This window comes from Procambarus clarkii, chromosome 18 (assembly GCF_040958095.1).
Source record: "Procambarus clarkii isolate CNS0578487 chromosome 18, FALCON_Pclarkii_2.0, whole genome shotgun sequence".
Classification (NCBI taxonomy): Eukaryota; Metazoa; Arthropoda; class Malacostraca; order Decapoda; family Cambaridae; genus Procambarus; species Procambarus clarkii.
The window spans coordinates 16248639-16271014 of NC_091167.1; the positions used below are offsets into that span (position 1 = coordinate 16248639).

General features: G+C 49.4%; 1 protein-coding gene across 1 annotated transcript in view; it reads left to right on the forward strand.

Annotated features, from left to right (window-relative positions):
- LOC123754488 (serine/threonine-protein kinase NIM1) overlaps window positions 1–22376 on the forward strand; it is a 414954-nt gene that overhangs the window by 200086 nt on the left and 192492 nt on the right. Inside the window, exon 2 of the mRNA XM_045736934.2 lies at window positions 13636–13770. Within this exon, the coding sequence (XP_045592890.2) occupies window positions 13686–13770 (85 nt within the window). The 5' untranslated portion in view covers window positions 13636–13685. The remainder of the gene's footprint in view (window positions 1–13635; window positions 13771–22376) is intronic.

The window sequence follows — 22376 nt, forward strand, 5'->3', positions numbered from 1 at the left end:
AACAACAGTGAAAGAACAGGTATTGAAACTTAGAACAGGCGAGGACAGGTATACAGAGAATGACAGAGAGGTGTGTGAGGAACTCAACAAGAGGTTCCAGGAGGTCTTCACAATAGAACAGGGTGAGGTCACTGTGCTAGGAGAAAGGGAGGTAAACCAGGCGGCCTTGGAGGAGTTCGAAATTACGAGAGAGGAGGTCAAGAGACACCTGCTGGATCTGGATGTTAGAAAGGCGGTTGGTCCAGATGGGATCTCACCATGGGTACTGAAAGAGTGTGCAGAGGCACTTTGCTTGCCACTCTCCATAGTGTATAGTAAATCACTAGAGACGGGAGACCTACCAGAAATATGGAAGACGGCGAATGTGGTCCCAATATACAAAAAGGGCGACAGACAAGAGGCACTGAACTACAGGCCAGTGTCCTTGACTTGTATACCATGCAAGGTGATGGAGAAGATCGTGAGAAAAAACCTGGTAACACATCTGGAGAGAAGGGACTTCGTGACAAATCGCCAACATGGATTCAGGGAGGGTAAATCTTGCCTTACAGGCTTGATAGAATTCTACGATCAGGTGACACAGATTAAGCAAGAAAGAGAGGGCTGGGCGGACTGCATTTTCTTGGATTGTCGGAAAGCCTTTGACACAGTACCGCATAAGAGGCTGGTACATAAGCTGGAGAGACAGGCAGGTGTAGCTGGTAAGGTGCTCCAGTGGATAAGGGAGTATCTAAGCAATAGGAAGCAGAGAGTTACGGTGAGGGGTGAGACCTCCGATTGGCGTGAAGTCACCAGTGGAGTCCCACAGGGCTCTGTACTCGGTCCTATCTTGTTTCTGATATATGTAAATGATCTCCCGGAGGGTATCGATTCATTTCTCTCAATGTTTGCGGACGATGCTAAAATTATGAGAAGGATTAAAACAGAAGAGGACTGTTTGAGGCTTCAAGAAGACCTAGACAAGCTGAAGGAATGGTCGAACAAATGGTTGTTAGAGTTTAACCCAACCAAATGTAATGTAATGAAGATAGGTGTAGGGAGCAGGAGGCCAGATACAAGGTATCATCTGGGAGAGGAAATTCTTCAGGAGTCAGAGAAGGAAAAAGACTTGGGGGTTGATATCACGCCAGACCTGTCTCCTGCAGCACATATCAAGCGGATAACATCAGCGGCATATGCCAGGCTGGCCAACATACGAACGGCATTCAGAAACTTGTGTAAAGAATCATTCAGAACTTTGTATACCACATATGTCAGGCCAATCCTGGAGTATGCAGCCCCAGCATGGAGTCCATATCTAGTCAAGGATAAGACTAAACTGGAAAAGGTTCAAAGGTTTGCCACCAGACTAGTACCCGAGCTGAGAGGTATGAGCTACGAGGAGAGACTACGGGAATTAAACCTCACTTCGCTGGAAGACAGAAGAGTTAGGGGGGACATGATCACCACATTCAAGATTCTGAAGGGGATTGATAGGGTAGATAAAGACAGTCTATTTAACACAAGGGGAACACGCACAAGGGGACACAGGTGGAAACTGAGTGCCCAAATGAGCCACAGAGATATTAGAAAGAACTTTTTTAGTGTCAGAGTGGTTGACAAATGGAATGCATTAGGGGGTGATGTGGTGGAGGCTCACTCCATACACAGTTTCAAGTGTAGATATGACAGAGCCCGATAGGCTCAGGAATCTGTACACCTGTTGATTGACGGTTGAGAGGCGGGACCAAAGAGCCAGAGCTCAACCCCCGCAAACACAACTAGGTGAGTACAACTAGGTGAGTACACACACACACACACACACACACACACACACACACACACACACACACACACACACATACACACATACACACACACACACACACACACACACACACACACACACACACACACACACACACACACACACACATACATGGATGGAATATCACCATGGATACTAAAGGAAGGAGCAGAAGTACTGTGCCTGCCACTCTCCATGGTGTATAACAAATCACTGGTAACAGGTGAACTGCCAAAAATTTGGAAGACGGCAAACGTAGTCTCAATATGCAAGATAGGGGATTGACAGGAGGCACTGAACTACAGGCCAGTGTTCCTAACCTGCATACCATGCAAGCTATTGAAGAAAATTGTGCGAAAAAAGCTAGTGGAACATCTGGATCGAAGGAACTTTGTGTCACAACACCAACATAGTTTTAGGGATGGCAAGTCCTGCCTCACAGGATTAATTGAATTCTACGACCAGGCAACAAGAATCAGACAAGAAAGAGAGGGGTGGGCAGACTGCATAATTTTGGATTACCAGAAAGCCTTTGACACAGTGCCACACCAGAGACTAGTGCGAAAGCTGGAGATGCAGGCTGGTGTGAAAGGGAAGGTACTCCATTGGATAAGGGAGTACCTAAGCAACAGAAGACAGCGAGTCACTGTGAGGGGCGAGGTCTCAGATTGGCGAGACGTCACAAGTGGAGTCCCGCAAGGGTCAGTCCTTGGACATATACTGTTTCTTATATATGTAAATGATCTTCCAGATGGTATAGAATCATTCCTTTCATTGTTTGCTGATGATGCAAAAATTATGAGAAGGATCAAGACAGAGGAAGATAGTATGAGGCTACAGGATGACCTAGACAGACTGAATGAATGGTTCAACAAATGGCTACTAAAGTTCAACCCGAGTAAATGTAAGGTAATGAAACTAGGCGGTGGAAACAGGAGGCCAGGCACAGGATACAGAATAGGAGTTGAAGTACTTCATGAAACGGACAGAGAGAAAGATCTAGGAGTTGATATCACACCAAACCTGTCTCCTGAAGCCCACGTCAAAAGAATAACATCTGCGGCATATGCGAGGCTGGCTAACATCAGAACAGCCTTCAGGAACCTGTGTAAGGAATCATTCAGAACCTTGTATACCACATATGTAAGACCAATCCTGGAGTATGCGGCCCCAGCATGGAGCCCGTACCTTGTCAAGCACAAGACAAAGCTTGAAAAAGTTCAAAGACATGCCACTAGGCTAGTCCCAGAACTAAGAGGCATGAGTTACGAAGAAAGGCTGCGGGAAATGCACCTCCCGATACTGGAAGACAGAAGAGTAAGGGGAGACATGATCACTACCTACAAAATTCTCAGGAGTTGACAGGGTAGATAAAGATAAACTGCTCAATACGGGTGGTATGCGAACAAGGGACTTAGGTGGAAACTGAGTACCCACATGAGCCACAGGGACGTTAGAAAGAACTTTTTCAGTGTCAAAGTAGTTAACAGATGGAATGCATTAGGCAGTAATGTGGTGGAGGCTGACTCCATACACAGTTTCAAATGTAGATATGATAGAGCCCAATAGGCTCAGGAATCTGTATATCTGTTGATTGACAGTTGAGATGCGGGACCAAAGAGCCAGAGCTCAACCCGTGCAAGCACAATTAGGTGAGTACACACACACACACACACACACACACACACACACACACACACACACACACACACACACACACACACACACACACACACACACACACACACATACACACACACACACACACACACACACACACACGTGATAAGATAGGAACGTATAAAATACTCAGGGGAATTGACAAAGTGGAAATAGATGAAATGTTCACACGTAATAATAACAGAACGAGGTGACATGGGTGGAAGCTGGAAACTCAGATGAGTCACAGAGATGTTAGGAAGTTTTCTTTTAGCGTGAGAGTAGTGGGAAAATGGAATGCACTTGGGGAACAGGTTGTGGAAGCAAACTCTATTCATAATTTTAAAACTAGATATGATAGGGAGATGGGACAAGAGTCATTGCTGTAAACAACCGATGCTCGAAAGGCGGGATCCAAGAGTCAATGCTCGATCCTGCAAGCACAAAGTAATAAACAGTAATCATACCTCAGGGTTCGTTATTACTAGTTTGGATCTAACTCAAGAGTTGTTGCTCTTGTTTACCAGCTCTTGTGTGAGAGACAGAGTGAGAGAGACACAGAGACACAGAGACAGAGTGAGAGAGACACAGAGACACAGAGACAGAGTGAGAGAGATACATAGAGACACAGAGACAGAGTGAGAGAGACATAGAGACACAGAGACAGAGTGAGAGAGACATAGAGACACAGAGACAGAGTGAGAGAGACATAGAGACACAGAGACAGAGTGAGAGAGACATAGAGACACAGAGACAGAGTGAGAGAGACACAGAGACACAGAGACAGAGTGAGAGAGACATAGAGACAGAGTGAGAGAGACACAGAGACACAGAGACAGAGTGAGAGAGACACAGAGACAGAGTGAGAGAGACACAGAGACACAGAGACAGAGTGAGAGAGACACAGAGACACAGAGACAGAGTGAGAGAGACACATAGAGACACAGAGACAGAGTGAGAGAGACACAGAGACACAGAGACAGAGTGAGAGAGACATAGAGACACAGAGACAGAGTGAGAGAGACATAGAGACACAGAGACAGAGTGAGAGAGACATAGAAACACAGAGACAGAGTGAGAGAGACATAGAGACACAGAGACAGAGTGAGAGAGACATAGAGACACAGAGACAGAGTGAGAGAGACATAGAGACACAGAGACAGAGTGAGAGAGACATAGAGACACAGAGACAGAGTGAGAGAGACATAGAGACACAGAGACAGAGTGAGAGAGACACAGAGACACAGAGACAGAGTGAGAGAGACATAGAGACACAGAGACAGAGTGAGAGAGACATAGAGACAGAGTGAGAGAGACACAGAGACACAGAGACAGAGTGAGAGAGACACAGAGACAGAGTGAGAGAGACATAGAGACACAGAGACAGAGTGAGAGAGACATAGAGACACAGAGACAGAGTGAGAGAGACATAGAGACACAGAGACAGAGTGAGAGAGACATAGAGACACAGAGACAGAGTGAGAGAGACATAGAGACACAGAGACAGAGTGAGAGAGACATAGAGACACAGAGACAGAGTGAGAGAGACATAGAGACACAGAGACAGAGTGAGAGAGACACAGAGACAGAGTGAGAGAGACATAGAGACACAGAGACAGAGTGAGAGAGACATAGAGACACAGAGACAGAGTGAGAGAGACATAGAGACACAGAGACAGAGTGAGAGAGACATAGAGACACAGAGACACAGAGACAGAGACATAGAGACACAGAGACAGAGACCTGTAACAGTAGACCAAGTGAACTACAACAACAACGGTTTTTAGCCGTGTTTTTATTGCCACGTGTGTGTGCAAGTGGAGGATGTGTGTGTGTACTCTCCTATTTGTGCTTGCAGGATCGAGCATTGACTCCTAGATCCTGCCTTTCGAGCATCGGTTGTTTACAGCAATGACTCCGGTCATATTTCCCTATCATATATAGTTTTAAAATTATGAATAGAATTTGCTTCTACAACCTGTTCCTTAAGTGCATTCCATTTTCCCACTACTCTCACGCTAAAAGAAAACTTCCTAACATCTCTGTGACTCATCTGAGTTTCCAGCTTCCACCCATGTCCCCTCGTTCTGTTACTATTCCGTGTGAACATTTCGTCTATGTCCACTCTGTCAATCCCTCTGAGTATTTTATCTGGTCCTATCATGTCCCCCCTCTCCCTTCTTGTTTCTAGTGTCGTAAGGCTCAGTTCCTTCAGGAGCTCTTCATACCCCATCCCTCGTAACACTGGGATGAGTTTCATTGCAAACTTCTGAACCTTTTCCAGTTTCCTTATGTGTTTCTTCAGGTGGGGACTCCATGATGGGGTGGCATACTTTAAGACTAGCCTCACGTAGGCAGTGTAAAGCGCCCTAAAAGCCTCCTCACTTAGGTTTCTGAATGATGTTTTAACTTTTGCCAGTGTAGAGTACGCTGCTGTCGTTATCTGTGTGTGTGTGTGTGTGTGTGTGTGTGTTCACCTGTTTGTATTCACCTATTTGTGCTTGCGGGGGTTGAGCTCTGCCTTTTCGGCCCCTCTCTCAATTGTCAATCAATCAACTGTTACTAACTACTAACTAACTAGTTATTATTATTTTTCCCTCCACACACACACACACACACACACACACACACACACACACACACACACACACACACACACACACACACACACACACAGGAAGCAGCCCGTAGCAGCTGTCTAACTCCCAAGTACCTATTTACTGCTTGGTAACAGGTGCATCAGTGTTAAGGAAACTCTGCCCATCTGTCTCCGCCGGGTACGGGGATCGAACCCCGGTACCTAGGTCCATGAGTCTAGAGCGTGTGTGTGTGTGTGTGTGTGTAAGAGAGGTAGAGGGAGAGAGGGAGGGAGGGAGGGAGGGAGGGAGGGAGAGAGGGAGGGAGGAGGAGGAGCATGAAGGGTCGTCGCCGTCACCAACTTCCATATAACTTGCCGTGCCCAGGACGAATGTCACATTGGCCGATGTGTCAAAACTGTCGAGGTCCCGCCAGCTCGATAACTCTTCCCAAGACTTATCTTGTCAGATAAAATTACTCCCGTGATCAGAGCTAATGACATGTTCCCTGGGCTGTTCTGTCCTCGTGTCTAACTTCATGACGGTGACAGATAGCAGGGCTGGTCGACCCGTTGGCCAGCAATGACAGGGCACCCAATACTGTCCATCCATCTTCACCCAGCAGCAATTGGCAACCTAGTTGCCGATTAATGGGTTGTGTTCCGAGGGAAAAAAATATCATTATAAGGCTTACCATGAACTATGGGAAGGGAAAGCTCTCAGCCTGCTAACAGGAGTCAGCAGTCGTCTGCTCCTGTACCCTCCTGTGTAAAACTAGTAGAGTAAGGCTTACCATGAACTATGGGAAGGGAAAGCTCTCAGCCTGCTAACAGGAGTCAGCAGTCGTCTGCTCCTGTACCCTCCTGTGTAAAACTAGTAGGGTAAGGCTTACCATGAACTATGGGAAGGGAAAGCTCTCAGCCTACTAACAGGAGTCAGCAGTCGTCTGCTCCTGTACCCTCCTGTGTAAAGAAAATAACAAAGGTGGTGCGGCCCCGGAACCGTCCGTCACAGTCCACAAGGTAAACAATCTCCTGGTCCAATAACTTCCACTTGCCAGGTCGCGCTCCAATTTCTTCCTTCCTTGTGTTTCACCATTCCTCTGTTTTTGTTGTGACATTTTAGAATGATATTTATTTATTTATTTATTTATTTATTTATTTATTTATTTATTCATATACAAGAATGTACATAAGGAATGTGAGGATACAAATATGGTAATTACAGTCTTGTAAAGCCACTAGCACGCGCAGCGTTTCGGGCAGGAAACTAGATATAGCTAGCTCTTGACACATACACTATGTATAACCCTTCATATAGTCTAGGGCAGCTGTATAATTGTCCAGGTACCTTAGTATCACACAGCTAGGACACAAACTATGTAATTTTTCAATCGGTGACGGACGAACTTAAGTAACCCACCAAACCTGTCGAGGGATTCACAGAAAACGTCAATATTATGGTTGAGAAATGTTGACAAATGAAGAACTTGGTCTGGTTGTCATTTTTGCTCTTATCTTTGTGGCTATTTGTGAGGGGTGTCTTGGGGTTCCTTGGAAAACTGAGTCACTAATCTACACGGTCATTAAGGTAAACTAACCCAAATTGCGAACTGTGTTGATGTTAACTTCTGTAACTATTTCATCAATGCTGTTTAGTAAAGTTAAAGGAACAGTGTGGTTATAGATCCCTGAGCTTTTATGCCTCTATAACCCTTTCCACTACTGGGCGCCTGACAGCTGAGTGGACAGCGCTTCGAATTCATAGTCCTGAGGTTCCGGGTTCGAGCGCCAGTGGACGCGGAGACAAATGGGCAAAATGTTTCTTTCACCCTGAATTCCCTGTTACCTAACAGTAAATAGGTACCTGGGAGTTAGACAGCTGCTATGGGCTGTTTCCTGGGGGGTGTGTAACAAAAAGAATGCCTGGTCGAGGACTGGGTTGCGGGGACGCTAAGCCCCGAAATCATCTCAAGATAACCGTCTACAGGATGGGTGTGGGGTCCACTACCGTCTACAGCCTTGTCGTGGTGAGGGGCTCACGTACACCTCCCAGGGGCCAATTGGAGTTGCTTTCGCCCCTCTCCTGCCCCTCTTTGGGTGTTGTACGTGCCAAAGGGCACCATGTAGGGTCCTTGTGAGCCATCGGACCTCCTGCTGGAAGGGGTCGCCCGTGAGGGGCTCTCCTGAGTGGATGGCTGGGCCGATAGGGGGTATGAGGTCTTTGCACCTGTGCAGGAGAATGAACGATGCAGTAGGACTTCCCCTGTTAAAAAGGGGGAGCATCGCTGGGGACAACACACCCTTCCTGCACTTGCCCATGCTCAACCTCCCTGGCTAACCTGGTAGGTGGTATCCCTTGGTTCCTGGCCCCAGACTGTTTAAAATGATTGCTTTATCAACACAACACGACCTCTTTTCCCAGGCTTGTGGGGTGGGCGACCAGACCCCTGAGTCAGACTGATGGAAGACCGGGCTTCCCTTCCTACATTGGGCCCAGACCGGACTACTACGCCCCCCTCCCGCTCCCCTCCCTCCTCTGTGATAGGGTAGAGCCCCAAGTGCCCTGTGGTGACCATCTCGTCCTCTGGCACGGCACCGTATCTCATTGTGACTACTGCGCCTTATAACCCCTCTCTCTCTCTCTCTCTAGGGGTTCTCACCGCCGTCCCTGCCACGGCCGCTCTTGCACGCTCCCTTCCCGTACTACTTCATACCACATCTTGTTTGGTCCCGCTACATGGACTAAATACTTCGATCTCCACCATCTGGATTCTACTCCTCCTGATGATTTATCTCTCCATAGGCACCTTGTTGATTCAGTATATGCCTCTGTTACTTTCAACCCCACCCGTCTCGGTACACGTGTCGTTGCTGCTTCTTCTTAGGATGCAGCTACCCACTTGGCTGCCTTATCCTGCAATACAGAGACCCCTGTTTGGGTCTCTAAGAACGCTCGGTTAAATGCCAGTGTTAGCACTGTTCTCCTCCTGCACCATGTTGCAAGCGGTGTTAGGAACCTAAAGGACTGCCACGAGGATATTAAACATATCCTCGAAACCCAAGGCCATTCTGTCCTCCAGGTGGACACATTCACTCGACCCCCTCATGGTTGTCGCCTTCAGCCCCTTCGGGTTGTGAAAATTACCTTTGATGGTAGGACCCTTCCGCCCTCTATAATTCTTGCTGGTGCAAGATGCTCTGTTCATTAGTACATACCCTCTCCTCGGCTCTGTAATAAGTGCTGGAAGTTCGGACATGGTGCCCTCAGATGCTACGGTATTGTCTCTCTCTGTCCCATGTGTGGGGACGTTGGTCACTCTATGTCGGAGAGCTTGTGTCCTCGAGCTCGATGCCTCAATTGCAGTGAGGCCCACCCTACCTACTCCCAAGCGTGTATACATTACAAACTTGAGGCAACCGTCCTCAACTTGAAACACCAGGATCGTTTGTCTTTTTCTGAGGCAAGGCGCCAAGTTCGCCGTCTTCCCCCTTTTGCTGGCGTGTCTTATGCTCGCACGTTGCACTCCTCCTCTCCTCGTCCTCTCCACTTTCCTCAGTCTCACAACCATTTCCAGGCCTTCGACCCAGACACGCCCACCATCTCCTTCCCTGTTCCTTTACGTTCTGTCCCAAAGGGTCAGAACCCTCCTGGTTCTCCATCTGGAATTTCCCGTCTTCCTACACAGTCTGCCGTGTCTCCTGTGTTTTCTTTCTCATCTCCCTCCGATCTTCCTTCCCATTCTTCTAACCCCGTCTCTTAGATCTCCTTGCCACCTGTCTGTACAGGCTGTTGTCCATCATTCTCCCAGCAATCTTCATGTTGTTTGCTCTTGCTCTTCTTCTCCTGTTGAGACGCTCGAATCTATCGCCCAGTATGTTGTTGCTGGAACACCTGTCTCTTTGAATCAGAAATGTAAGCCTGGCTCCTCTCCTTCCTCCTCCCCGGCGGGTAAGAAGGCATCACTTCCTTCCTCGTTCCCCAACTCTGATTCTATCGCTCTGTCACCTCCCGTTTCGGTGGTCGGGCCTCCTGTTCCAGGTATGGAGGTTTCTTTGGCCCCCACTTCCCTCTCGTTTGCTGCCCTTGCCAAGGTATGCCCCCTGGTTTCTGCCCCTCCTTCTGCTATCTTGACTGCCTCTCTCCGTTGTCTCCTCCTCCGGACCCTGCCCGTCCATCTCTGGTCTGTCCTTCCACTCCCTTCCCTCCATCCTTACTCAGTTAACTCTTTGAATGTTATGTTCGTCTGATGTAGTTTTAGAACACTTTCACCACCTCTCCCCCTCTTAATTTAGTTTTCGCAAGTGCCACAGCACAATGGATGTCCTGGTGAACTTGGAGGTCTATATTCGTACTGCTTTCGCTGTGAGGACCTCTGTTGTTTCCGACCTGGAAAGGGCTTACGACACCGTCTGGAAACATCATATTCTGTCCCAACTTCGCTCTTTTGGCCTTCGTGGTAATCTCCCTCTCTTCCTCCAAAGCTTGCTCTCTTGTCGTTCCTTTTGAGTGAGGCTTGGTGCCACTCTCTGCCTTTTTTCGGCAATACGAGGGTGTACCCCAAGGTAGTGTTCTGAGCACTACTCTTTTTCTGGTTGCCCTCAATGGTCTTCTTTCCTCTCTTCCTTCTGTGGTCTTCTCCGCTCTCTATGTCGACAATCTTACCCTTTGCTGTCGGGGTGATGATTTGCTTCTTCAATGGCAGCTTCAACTTGCGATTGGTGGTCATCCTGGGCCACCGAATGTGGCTTCAAGTTCTCTATGTCTAAGACTTGCGCTATGACTTTTACTTGGAAGCATGTCGTTCTTCACACCTCTTTGTCGCTTTATGGTCATCCCATTGTGTACAATGATTCTGCTAAGTTTTTGGAGTTAATCTTTGACACTCATTTGTCTTGGTTGGCCCATATCTCTTACCTCCGAGTTGAATGCTCTAAGGCCCTTAACCTCCTTAAGATTTTGTCCCATACTTCTTGGGAATGGAACGGAATTATCAGGAGAAAGCACCATGCCATTACAACTATATAGCACTTGAAGGGGGTTAGGATAAGGATTTGGGATGGGACAGGGTGTAGGCACATGGGGATAGGCACACGCTCCTCTCTTTACGTTCCTCTCTCGTACTGTCTAAATTCGATTATGGTTGCACTGCTTACTCGTCTGCTTCTCCTTCAACTCTTTGCTGTGTTGATGCTTTGCATCATACTGGGTTGCACCTCAGCTCTGGTGCCTTTCGTTCGACTCCTTCCCTCAGCTTGTATGTTGACACTGGCTTCCTATCTCTCCAGGACCTCTGTGATCGCTACTGTCTTCACTATCTTGCGCGGTTCTTACAACATCCGTACTCTCGCCTCTGTCATGCTTTGACATTCACCCTCCTGTAGTTCCCGTTTCTCTTCACAACCTCCCTCTTTCTGTCCGGTTTTCTCGCCTACAGGATTCTCTTTCGGTTAGTATTATCTATGTTTCTTCTATTGTTCTGTCCTTGCCCCCGTGGAGTGTCCCCCTTCCTAGATTTTGTACATCCCTGACCTGCATCATTAAAGCTTTTACCCCTCCTACGATTCTGAAATGTCTTTTCCTTGAGCACTTTTCTTCACACTTCCGCTCCGTTTCCATCTTCACCGATGGGTCTAAGTCTGAGGATGGTGTAAACTACTCTGTTGTTTTCCCTGACCACACTTATATGTGTTGCCTGCCTCCGGAGACTAGCATCTTCACGACAAAACTTTATGCTATTCTCTATGCTCTTTATCTCCTGCTTTCTCGTTGTCAATCCTCCTTTTTGGTTGTTGTTGACTCGTGTCCTGCCCTCATGGCTCTAGAGTCTTTTAATCCAGTCCATCCGGTGGTCGTCGAGAATTCAACATTGGCTGTTTCTTATTTCCAGTAAATTTAAGTCAGTAGAGTTTTGCTGGGTTCCCAGCCATATTGGTGTCTCTTTAAATAAGCGTGGTGACACAGCCGCTAAGGAAGCTGTCCGCTCTTGTCCCATCTCCTGTAAAGGTATTCCTTATTCCGACTTTAACCCAGTTATTCATGCCTCCATTCTTGCTCGTAGACAGGGTTGTTGGTCTTCTGTTGGTGGTAACAAACTGCGTACTTTTAAGAGTAGTGTGTCCCCGTGGCCTTCCTCCTACCACCGTAACTGGCGATGGGAAACGGCTCAGGCGAGATTGCGTACTGGCCATACGCGCTTATCTCACAGTCACTCAATGGAGCGTCGCCCTGCTCCTTATTGTCCAAATTGCATTGTCCCTCTTACAGTCGTACATATCCTTGTTGAATGTCCTGATTTCCAGGACGAGCGTGTGTCTTGCTTTCCGACTGTCCCTTGCGGTCGCTTGTCCCTCGATAGAATTCTTGGTGAATCAGATACTTTTGATATCGTTTGCCTTATGCGTTTCTGTTCTCGTATTGGCATCCTTGGTGATATTTAGCGCCCTCTGATTATTCCACACATTTGATGGTGCTACATAGCCTTCCCGGTTAGATGCCTTCTTTTGATAATTACTTACATACCGTCTACAGGATGGGTATGGGATCCTCTACTATTCACAGGATGGGTATGGCATCCACTACTATCCATATATATATATATATATATATATATATATATATATATATATATATATATATATATATATATATATATATATATATATATATATACATATATATATATATATATATAAATATATATATGTCGTACCTAATAGCCAGAACGCACTTCTCAGCCTACTATGCAAGGCCAGATTTGCCTAATAAGCCAAGTTTTCATGAATTATTTGTTTTTCGACTACCTAACCTACCTAACCTAACCTAACCTAACTTTTTCGGCTACCTGACCAAACCTAACCTATGAAGATAGGTTTGGTTAGGTTAGGTAGGGTTGGTTAGGTTCGGTCATATATCTACGTTAATTTTAACTCCAATTAAAAAAAATTGACCTCAAACATAATGAAATGGGTAGCTTTATCATTTCATAAGAAAAAAATTAGAAAAAATATATTAATTCAGGAAAACTTGGCTTATTAGGCAAATCGGGCCTTGAATAGTAGGCTGAGAAGTGCGTTCTGGCTACTAGGTACGACATATATATATATATATATATATATATATATATATATATATATATATATATATATATATATATATATATATATATATAATATTCTGTCCTCCATGGACAGGGTTAGAGATCTGTTAGACATATAGTTCAGTGACTGATTGAACAATCAAACACAGAAGTTAATTGTCGGAAACCAATCTCCGTGGTGCAGTGGTAGAGCACTCGCCCGATGCTTTGCGAGCATTTTGGCCTGGGTTGGTATCCTGGCCGAGGAGGATTGACTAGGCACCAAACTATAACTGTACATTTCTGTTTACCCAACAATGGGAAAATGGGAACCTGGTTGTTAAACGATTTGTAGGGTCGTATTCCGGGGAAACAAATTAGGATTAAGGACTTGCCCAAAATGCTACGCGGGCTAGTGGTTGTACAAGAGTGTAGGAACTCTTGTATATATGAATGAGATAAGTAACTGGTGTAAGTGGTGTATAATACAATATTATAATGTATAATACAGTAACTGGTGTATGTGTGGTGGACAGGTGGTGGTGATGTAGTGTGAGCAGGCGCCAGGGTGGGCGCTGGGGCAGCGATGCCAGCCGCGCGCTCCTCCTTCCTCGGTGACGACCTCCATGTTGCCACCTCCGCCTCCGCCCGCTCCCTCGTCTCCGTTGGTGGTAAGTCTTATCACCTTCTTCCTCTACCACCCTCCTCCTAGCTTGTGTTAGGATGTGTTACTTTGTTTTAGGATGTGTTAGCTTGTGTTAGCTTGTGTTAGGATGTGTTACTTTGTTTTAGGATGTGTTAGCTTGTGTTAGCTTGTGTTAGGACGTGTTAGCTTAAGGTAGAACGTGCATGTTAGCTTAGGGTAGAACGTGTTAGCTTAGTACGTGTTAGCTTAAGGTAGGACGTGTTAGCTGAAGGTAGGACGTGTTAACTTAGGACGTGTTAGCTTAAGGTAGGACGTGTTAGCTTAGGACGTGTTAGCTTAAGGTAGGACGTGTTAGCTTAAGGTAGGACGTGTTAGCTTAGGACGTGTTAGCTTAAGGTAGGACGTGTTAGCTTAAGGTAGGACGTGTTAGCTTAGAGTAGGACGTGTTAGCTTAGGGTAGGACGTGTTAGCTTAGGGCAGGATGTGTTAGCTTAAGGTAGGACGTGTTAGCTTAGGGTAGGACGTGTTAACTTAGGACGTGTTAGCTTAGGGTAGGACGTGTTAGCTTAAGGTAGGACGTGTTAGCTTAAGGTAGGACGTGTTAGCTTAAGGTAGGACGTGTTAGCTTAGGGTAGGACGTGTTAGCTTAGGGTAGGACGTGTTAGCTTAGGGTAGGACGTGTTAGCTTAGGACGTGTTAGCTTAGGGTAGGACGTGTTAGCTTAAGGTAGGACGTGTTAGCTTAGGACGTGTTAGCTTAGGGTAGGACGAGTTAGCTTAGGACGTGTTAGCTTAGGACGTGTTAGCTTAGGGTAGGACGTGTTAGCTTAGGGTAGGACGTGTTAGCTTAAGACGTGTTAGCTTAGGGCAGGACGTGTTACCTTAGGGCAGGACGTGTTACCTTAGGGCAGGATGTGTTACCTTAGGGTAGGACGTGTTACCTTAGGGTAGGACGTGTTACCTTAGGGCAGGACGTGTTACCTTAGGGCAGGACGTGTTACCTTAGGGCAGGATGTGTTACCTTAGGGTAGGACGTTTTACCTTAGGGTAGGACGTTTTACCTTAGGGTAGGACGTTTTACCTTAGGGCAGGACGTGTTAACTTAGGGTAGGACGTGTTAACTTAGGGCAGGACGTGTTAGCTTAGGGTAGGAAGTGTTAACTTAGGGTAGGACGTGTTACCTTAGGGCAGGACGTGTTACTTTAGGGCAGGATGTGTTAGCTTAGGGTAGGACGTGTTACCTTAGGGTAGGTAAACTTTAAAAGCAGCCTGCAACAGGTCGTATACAGGATGTAACCTGTAACCTGCCCAGGTGGTGACCTTGACTGTCTCACCTGACCTTGTGTTGACCCGCGGGGTAATATATTGACATCGTTATCAGCCTGTAACCCCTGATGACCTTGTTTGACCTCCAATTGTTTCCCTTCTCTACAACTCTCCCCCAGTTACCTCTGAGTCCAACCTTCCTATTCTTAACCTGTTCTGTACTTCTACGTTCTTCTCAAATTCAAAACTGTATTTATGTATTCTTATTCATGATCCTGTGGTCCCGGGTTCGATCCCGGGCGCCGGCGAGAAACAATGGGCGGAGTTTCTTTCACCCTATGCCCCTGTTACCTAGCAGTAAAATAGGTACCGGGGTGTTAGTCAGCTGTCACGGGCTGCTTCCTGGGGGTGGAGGCCTGGTCGAGGACCGGGCCGCGGGGACACTAAAGCCCCGAAATCATCTCAAGATAACCTCAAGAAGATGTAATGCAATTAGTATATTTTATTGATATAATTCCTGTCGTCGAAGTCAAGATCTGTTTTGGGGCTTGTGGGAGTTCTGTCAAGGTTCAGTAGGTATTGACCCTGTGCAGGGTGCCATCCGTAACAGTTGGCTTACTCCCAGATACGTATTTACTGATGGGTAAACAGAGGCATCAGGTGAAACATGGGTAATGTCCACTACCACCCACAGGATGGGTATGGGGTCCACTACCACCCACAGGATGGGTATGGGGTTCACTACCACCCACAGGATGGGTATGGGGTCCACTACCACCCACAGGATGGGTATGGGGTCCACTACCACCCACAGGATGGGCATGGGGTCCACTACCACCCACAGGATGGGTATGGGGTCCACTACCACCCACAGGATGGGTATGGGGTCCACTACCACCCACAGGATGGGTATGGGGTCCACTACCACCCACAGGATGGGTATGGGGTCCCCTACCACCCACAGGATAGGTATGGGGTCCACTCCCACCCACAGGATGGGTTTGGGGTCCACTACCACCCACAGGATGGGTATGGGGACCACTACCACCCACAGGATGGGTATGGGGTCCACTACCACCCACAGGATGGGTATGGGGTCCACTACCACCCACAGGATGGGTATGGGGTCCCCTACCACCCACAGGATGGGTATGGGGTCCACTACCACCCACAGGATGGGTTTGGGGTCCACTACCACCCACAGGATGGGTATGCGGTCCACTACCACCCACAGGATGGGTATGGGGTCCACTACCACCCACAGGATGGGTTTGGGGTCCACTACCACCCACAGGATGGGTATGGGGTCCACTACCACCCACAGGATGGGTATGGGGTCCACTACCACCCACAGGATGGGTTTGGGGTCCACTACCACCCACAGGATGGGTATGGGGTTCACTACCACCCACAGGATGGGTATGGGGTCCCCTACCACCCACAGGATAGGTATGGGGTCCACTACCACCCACAGGACGGGTATGGGGTCCACTATCACCCACAGGACGGGTATGGGGTCCACTACCACCCACAGGACGGGTATGGGGTCCACTACCACCCACAGGATGGGTATGGGGTCCACTACCACCCACAGGATGGGTATGGGGTCCACTACCACCCACAGGATGGGTATGGGGTTCACTACCACCCACAGGATGGGTATGGGGTCCCCTACCACCCACAGGATAGGTATGGGGTCCACTACCACCCACAGGACGGGTATGGGGTCCACTACCACCCACAGGACGGGTATGGGGTCCACTATCACCCACAGGACGGGTATGGGGTCCACTACCACCCACAGGATGGGTATGGGGTCCACTACCACCCACAGGATGGGTATGGGGTCCACTACCACCCACAGGATGGGTATGGGGTCCACTACCACCCACAGGATAGGTTTCGGGTCCACTACCACCCACAGGATGGGTATGGGGTCCACTACCACCCACAGGATGGGTATGGGGTCCACTACCACCCACAGGATGGGTTTGGGGTCCACTACCACCCACAGGATGAGTATGGGGTCCAATACCACCCACAGGACGGGTATGGGGTCCACTACCACCCACAGGACGGGTATGGGGTCCACTACCACCCACAGGATGGGTATGGGGTCCCCTACCACCCACAGGACGGGTATGGGGTCCACTATCACCCACAGGACGGGTATGGGGTCCACTATCACCCACAGGATGGGTATGGGGTCCACTACCACCCACAGGACGGGTATGGGGTCCACTATCACCCACAGGATGGGTATGGGGTCCACTATCACCCACAGGACGGGTATGGGGTCCACTATCACCCACAGGATGGGTATGGGGTCCACCACCACCCACAAGACAGGTATGGGGACCACCACCACCCACAAGACAGGTATGGGGTCCACCACCACCCACAAGACAGGTATGGGGTCCACCACCACCCACAAGACAGGTATGGGGTCCACCACCACCCACAAGACAGGTATGGGGTCCACCACCACCTACAAGACAGGTATGGGGTCCACCACCACCCACAAGACAGGAATGGGTCCACCACCACCCACAAGACAGGTATGGGGTCCACCACCACCCACAAGACAGGTATGGGGTCCCTCACCACCCACAAGACAGGTATGGGGTCCACCACCACCCACAAGACAGGTATGGGGTCCACCACCACCCACAAGACAGGTATGGGGTCCACCACCACCCACAAGACAGGTATGGGGTCCACCACCACCCACAAGACAGGTATGGGGTCCACCACCACCCACAAGACAGGTATGGGGTCCACCACCACCCACAAGACAGGTATGGGGTCCACCACCACCCACAAGACAGGTATGGGGTCCACCACCACCCACAAGACAGGTATGGGGTCCACCACCACCCACAAGACAGGTATGGGGACCACCACTACCCACAAGACAGGTATGGGGTCCACCACCACCCACAAGACAGGTATGGGGTCCACCACCACCCACAAGACAGGTATGGGGACCACCACCACCCACAAGACAGGTATGGGGTCCACCACCACCCACAAGACAGGTATGGGGTCCACCACCACCCACAAGACAGGTATGGGGTCCACCACCACCCACAAGACAGGTATGGGGTCCACCACCACCCACAAGACAGGTATGGGGTCCACCACCACCCACAAGACAGGTATGGGGTCCACCACCACCCACAAGACAGGTATGGGGTCCACCACCACCCACAAGACAGGTATGGGGTCCACCACCACCCACAAGACAGGTATGGGGTCCACCACCACCCACAAGACAGGTATGGGGACATGATATACCAAGTACAAGAACTATCTGTTAGTACCCCGTAAAGTAGTCGATCCCACAGAACAAATCTCCACTTCACATGTTAGAACTATATTAAGTTATTTAAATCTGAGCTGACCTCTGACCTTCAGTGGTGTGAGGCTCCCGTGACCTTTGTGACCTTAGCACTGTTAGTCGCTTCCTCTTGTCGCCAGTGACCTTTGACCTTTTATGGTTGTCTCCGGCGGTCATATATCGCACATAAGCCATCTCTTTGTGACATTTATTGACCTTTAATGACCTCTGAGGAGTGACCTAGTGACCTATCCTCGCTTCCTGTCACTTATACCTTCATGTCGGTAGTCACTTGTTTGATATATAACCTAATTTTGATTGGGTGATGCGCTGGCTCTTGGTCTGGTGCTAATGTTGTCATTGGCTGGTGTAGAGCATGTCTCGTGTCCTCCTGAGCCTCTCATTGGCTGGTGAAGAGCATGTCTCGTGTGCTCCTGAGCCTCTCATTGGCTGGTGTAGAGCATGTCTCGTGTGCTCCTGAGCCTCTCATTGACTGGTGTAGAGCATGTCTCGTGTCCTCCTGAGCCTCTCATTGGCTGGTGTAGAGCATGTCTCGTGTCCTCCTGAGCCTCTCATTGGCTGGTGTAGAGCATGTCTCGTGTCCTCCTGAGCCTCTCATTGGTTGGTGTAGAGCATGTCTCGTGTGCTCCTGAGCCTCTCATTGACTGGTGTAGAGCATGTCTCGTGTCCTCCTGAGCCTCTCATTGACTGGTGTAGAGCATGTCTCGTGTGCTCCTGGGCCTCTCATTGGCTGGTGTAGAGCATGTCTCGTGTCCTCCTGAGCCTCTCATTGGCTGGTGTAGAGCATGTCTCGTGTGCTCCTGAGCCTCTCATTGACTGGTGTAGAGCATGTCTTGTGTCCTCCTGAGCCTCTCATTGACTGGTGTAGAGCATGTCTCGTATCCTCCTGACCCTCTCATTGGCTGGTGTAGAGCATGTCTCGTGTCCTCCTGAGCCTCTCATTGACTGGTGTAGAGCATGTCTCGTATCCTCCTGAGCCTCTCATTGGCTGGTGTAGAGCATGTCTCGTGTCCTCCCGAGGATCTCATTGGCTGGTGTAGAGCATGTCTCGTGTCCTCCTGAGCCTCTCATTGACTGGTGTAGAGCATGTCTCGTGTCCTCCTGAGCCTCTCATTGACTGGTGTAGAGCATGTCTCGTGTCCTCCTGAGCCTCTCATTGACTGGTGTACAACATGTCTCGTGTCCTCCTGAGCCTCTCATTGACTGGTGTAGAGCATGTCTCGTGTCCTCCTGAGCCTCTCATTGGCTGGTGTAGAGCAAGTCTCGTGTCCTCCTGAGCCTCTCATTGACTGGTGTAGAGCATGTCTCGTGTCCTCCTGAGGCTCTCATTGGCTGGTGTAGAGCATGTCTCGTGTCCTCCTGAGGCTCTCATTGACTGGTGTAGAGCATGTCTCGTGTCCTCCTGAGCCTCTCATTGGCTGGTGTAGAGCATGTCTCGTGTCCTCCTGAGCCTCTCATTGGCTGGTGTAGAGCATGTCTCGTGTCCTCCTGAGCCTCTCATTGGCTGGTGTAGAGCATGTCTCGTGTGCTCCTGAGCCTCTCATTGACTGGTGTAGAGCATGTCTCGTGTCCTCCTGAGGCTCTCATTGACTGGTGTAGAGCATGTCTCGTGTCCTCCTGAGCCTCTCATTGGCTGGTGTAGAGCATGTCTCGTGTCCTCCTGAGCCTCTCATTGGCTGGTGTAGAGCATGTCTCGTGTGCTCCTGAGCCTCTCATTGGCTGGTGTAGAGCATGTCTCGTGTGCTCCTGAGCCTCTCATTGACTGGTGTAGAGCATGTCTCGTGTCCTCCTGAGGCTCTCATTGACTGGTGTAGAGCATGTCTCGTGTCCTCCTGAGCCTCTCATTGGCTGGTGTAGAGCATGTCTCGTGTCCTCCTGAGCCTCTCATTGGCTGGTGTAGAGCATGTCTCGTGTGCTCCTGAGCCTCTCATTGGCTGGTGTAGAGCATGTCTCGTGTGCTCCTGAGCCTCTCATTGACTGGTGTAGAGCATGTCTCGTGTCCTCCTGAGCCTCTCATTGGCTGGTGTAGAGCATGTCTCGTGTCCTCCTGAGCCTCTCATTGACTGGTGTAGAGCATGTCTCGTGTCCTCCTGAGCCTCTCATTGACTGGTGTAGAGCATGTCTCGTGTCCTCCTGAGCCTCTCATTGACTGGTGTAGAGCATGTCTCGTGTCCTCCTGAGCCTCTCATTGACTGGTGTAGAGCATGTCTCGTGTCCTCCTGAGCCTCTCATTGGCTGGTGTAGAGCATGTCTCGTGTGCTCCTGAGCCTCTCATTGACTGGTGTAGAGCATGTCTCGTGTGCTCCTGAGCCTCTCATTGGCTGGTGTAGAGCATGTCTCGTGTGCTCCTGGGCCTCTCATTGACTGGTGTAGAGCATGTCTCGTGTGCTCCTGAGCCTCTCATTGACTGGTGTAGAGCATGTCTCGTGTCCTGAGCCTCTCATTGGCTGGTGTAGAGCATGTCTCGTGTGCTCCTGGGCCTCTCATTGACTGGTGTAGAGCATGTCTCGTGTCCTCCTGAGCCTCTCATTGACTGGTGTAAAGCATATCTCGTGTCCTCCTTAGCCTCTCATTGACTGGTGTAGAGCATGTCTCGTGTGCTCCTGGGCCTCTCATTGGCTGGTGTAGAGCATGTCTCGTGTCCTCCTGAGCCTCTCATTGGCTGGTGTAGAGCATGTCTCGTGTCCTCCTGAGCCTCTCATTGGCTGGAGTAGAGCATGTCTCGTGTCCTCCTGAGCCTCTCATTGGCTGGTGTAGAGCATGTCTCGTGTCCTACTGAGCCTCTCATTGACTGGTGTAGAGCATGTCTCGTGTGCTCCTGAGCCTCTCATTGACTGGTGTAGAGCATGTCTTGTGTCCTCCTGAGCCTCTCATTGACTGGTGAAGAGCATGTCTCGTATCCTCCTGACCCTCTCATTGGCTGGTGTAGAGCATGTCTCGTGTCCTCCTGAGCCTCTCATTGACGGGTGTAGAGCATGTCTCGTATCCTCCTGAGCCTCTCATTGGCTGGTGTAGAGCATGTCTAGTGTCCTCCCGAGCCTCTCATTGGCTGGTGTAGAGCATGTCTCGTGTCCTCCTGAGCCTCTCATTGACTGGTGTAGAGCATGTCTCGTGTCCTCCTGAGCCTCTCATTGACTGGTGTAGAGCATGTCTCGTGTCTTCCTGAGCCTCTCATTGACTGGTGTACAACATGTCTCGTGTCCTCCTGAGCCTCTCTTTGACTGGTGTAGAGCATGTCTCGTGTCCTCCTGAGCCTCTCATTGGCTGGTGTAGAGCAAGTCTCGTGTCCTCCTGAGCCTCTCATTGACTGGTGTAGAGCATGTCTCGTGTCCTCCTGAGCCTCTCATTGGCTGGTGTAGAGCATGTCTCGTGTCCTCCTGAGGCTCTCATTGACTGGTGTAGAGCATGTCTCGTGTCCTCCTGAGCCTCTCATTGGTTGGTGTAGAGCATGTCTCGTGTCCTCCTGAGCCTCTCATTGGCTGGTGTAGAGCATGTCTCGTGTCCTCCTGAGCCTCTCATTGGCTGGTGTAGAGCATGTCTCGTGTGCTCTTGAGCCTCTCATTGGCTGGTGTAGAGCATGTCTCGTGTGCTCCTGAGCCTCTCATTGACTGGTGTAGAGCATGTCTCGTGTCCTCCTGAGCCTCTCATTGGCTGGTGTAGAGCATGTCTCGTGTCCTCCTGAGCCTCTCATTGACTGGTGTAGAGCATGTCTCGTGTCCTCCTGAGCCTCTCATTGACTGGTGTAGAGCATGTCTCGTGTCCTCCTGAGCCTCTCATTGACTGGTGTAGAGCATGTCTCGTGTCCTCCTGAGCCTCTCATTGACTGGTGTAGAGCATGTCTCGTGTCCTCCTGAGCCTCTCATTGGCTGGTGTAGAGCATGTCTCGTGTGCTCCTGAGCCTCTCATTGACTGGTGTAGAGCATGTCTCGTGTCCTCCTGAGCCTCTCATTGGCTGGTGTAGAGCATGTCTCGTGTGCTCCTGGGCCTCTCATTGACTGGTGTAGA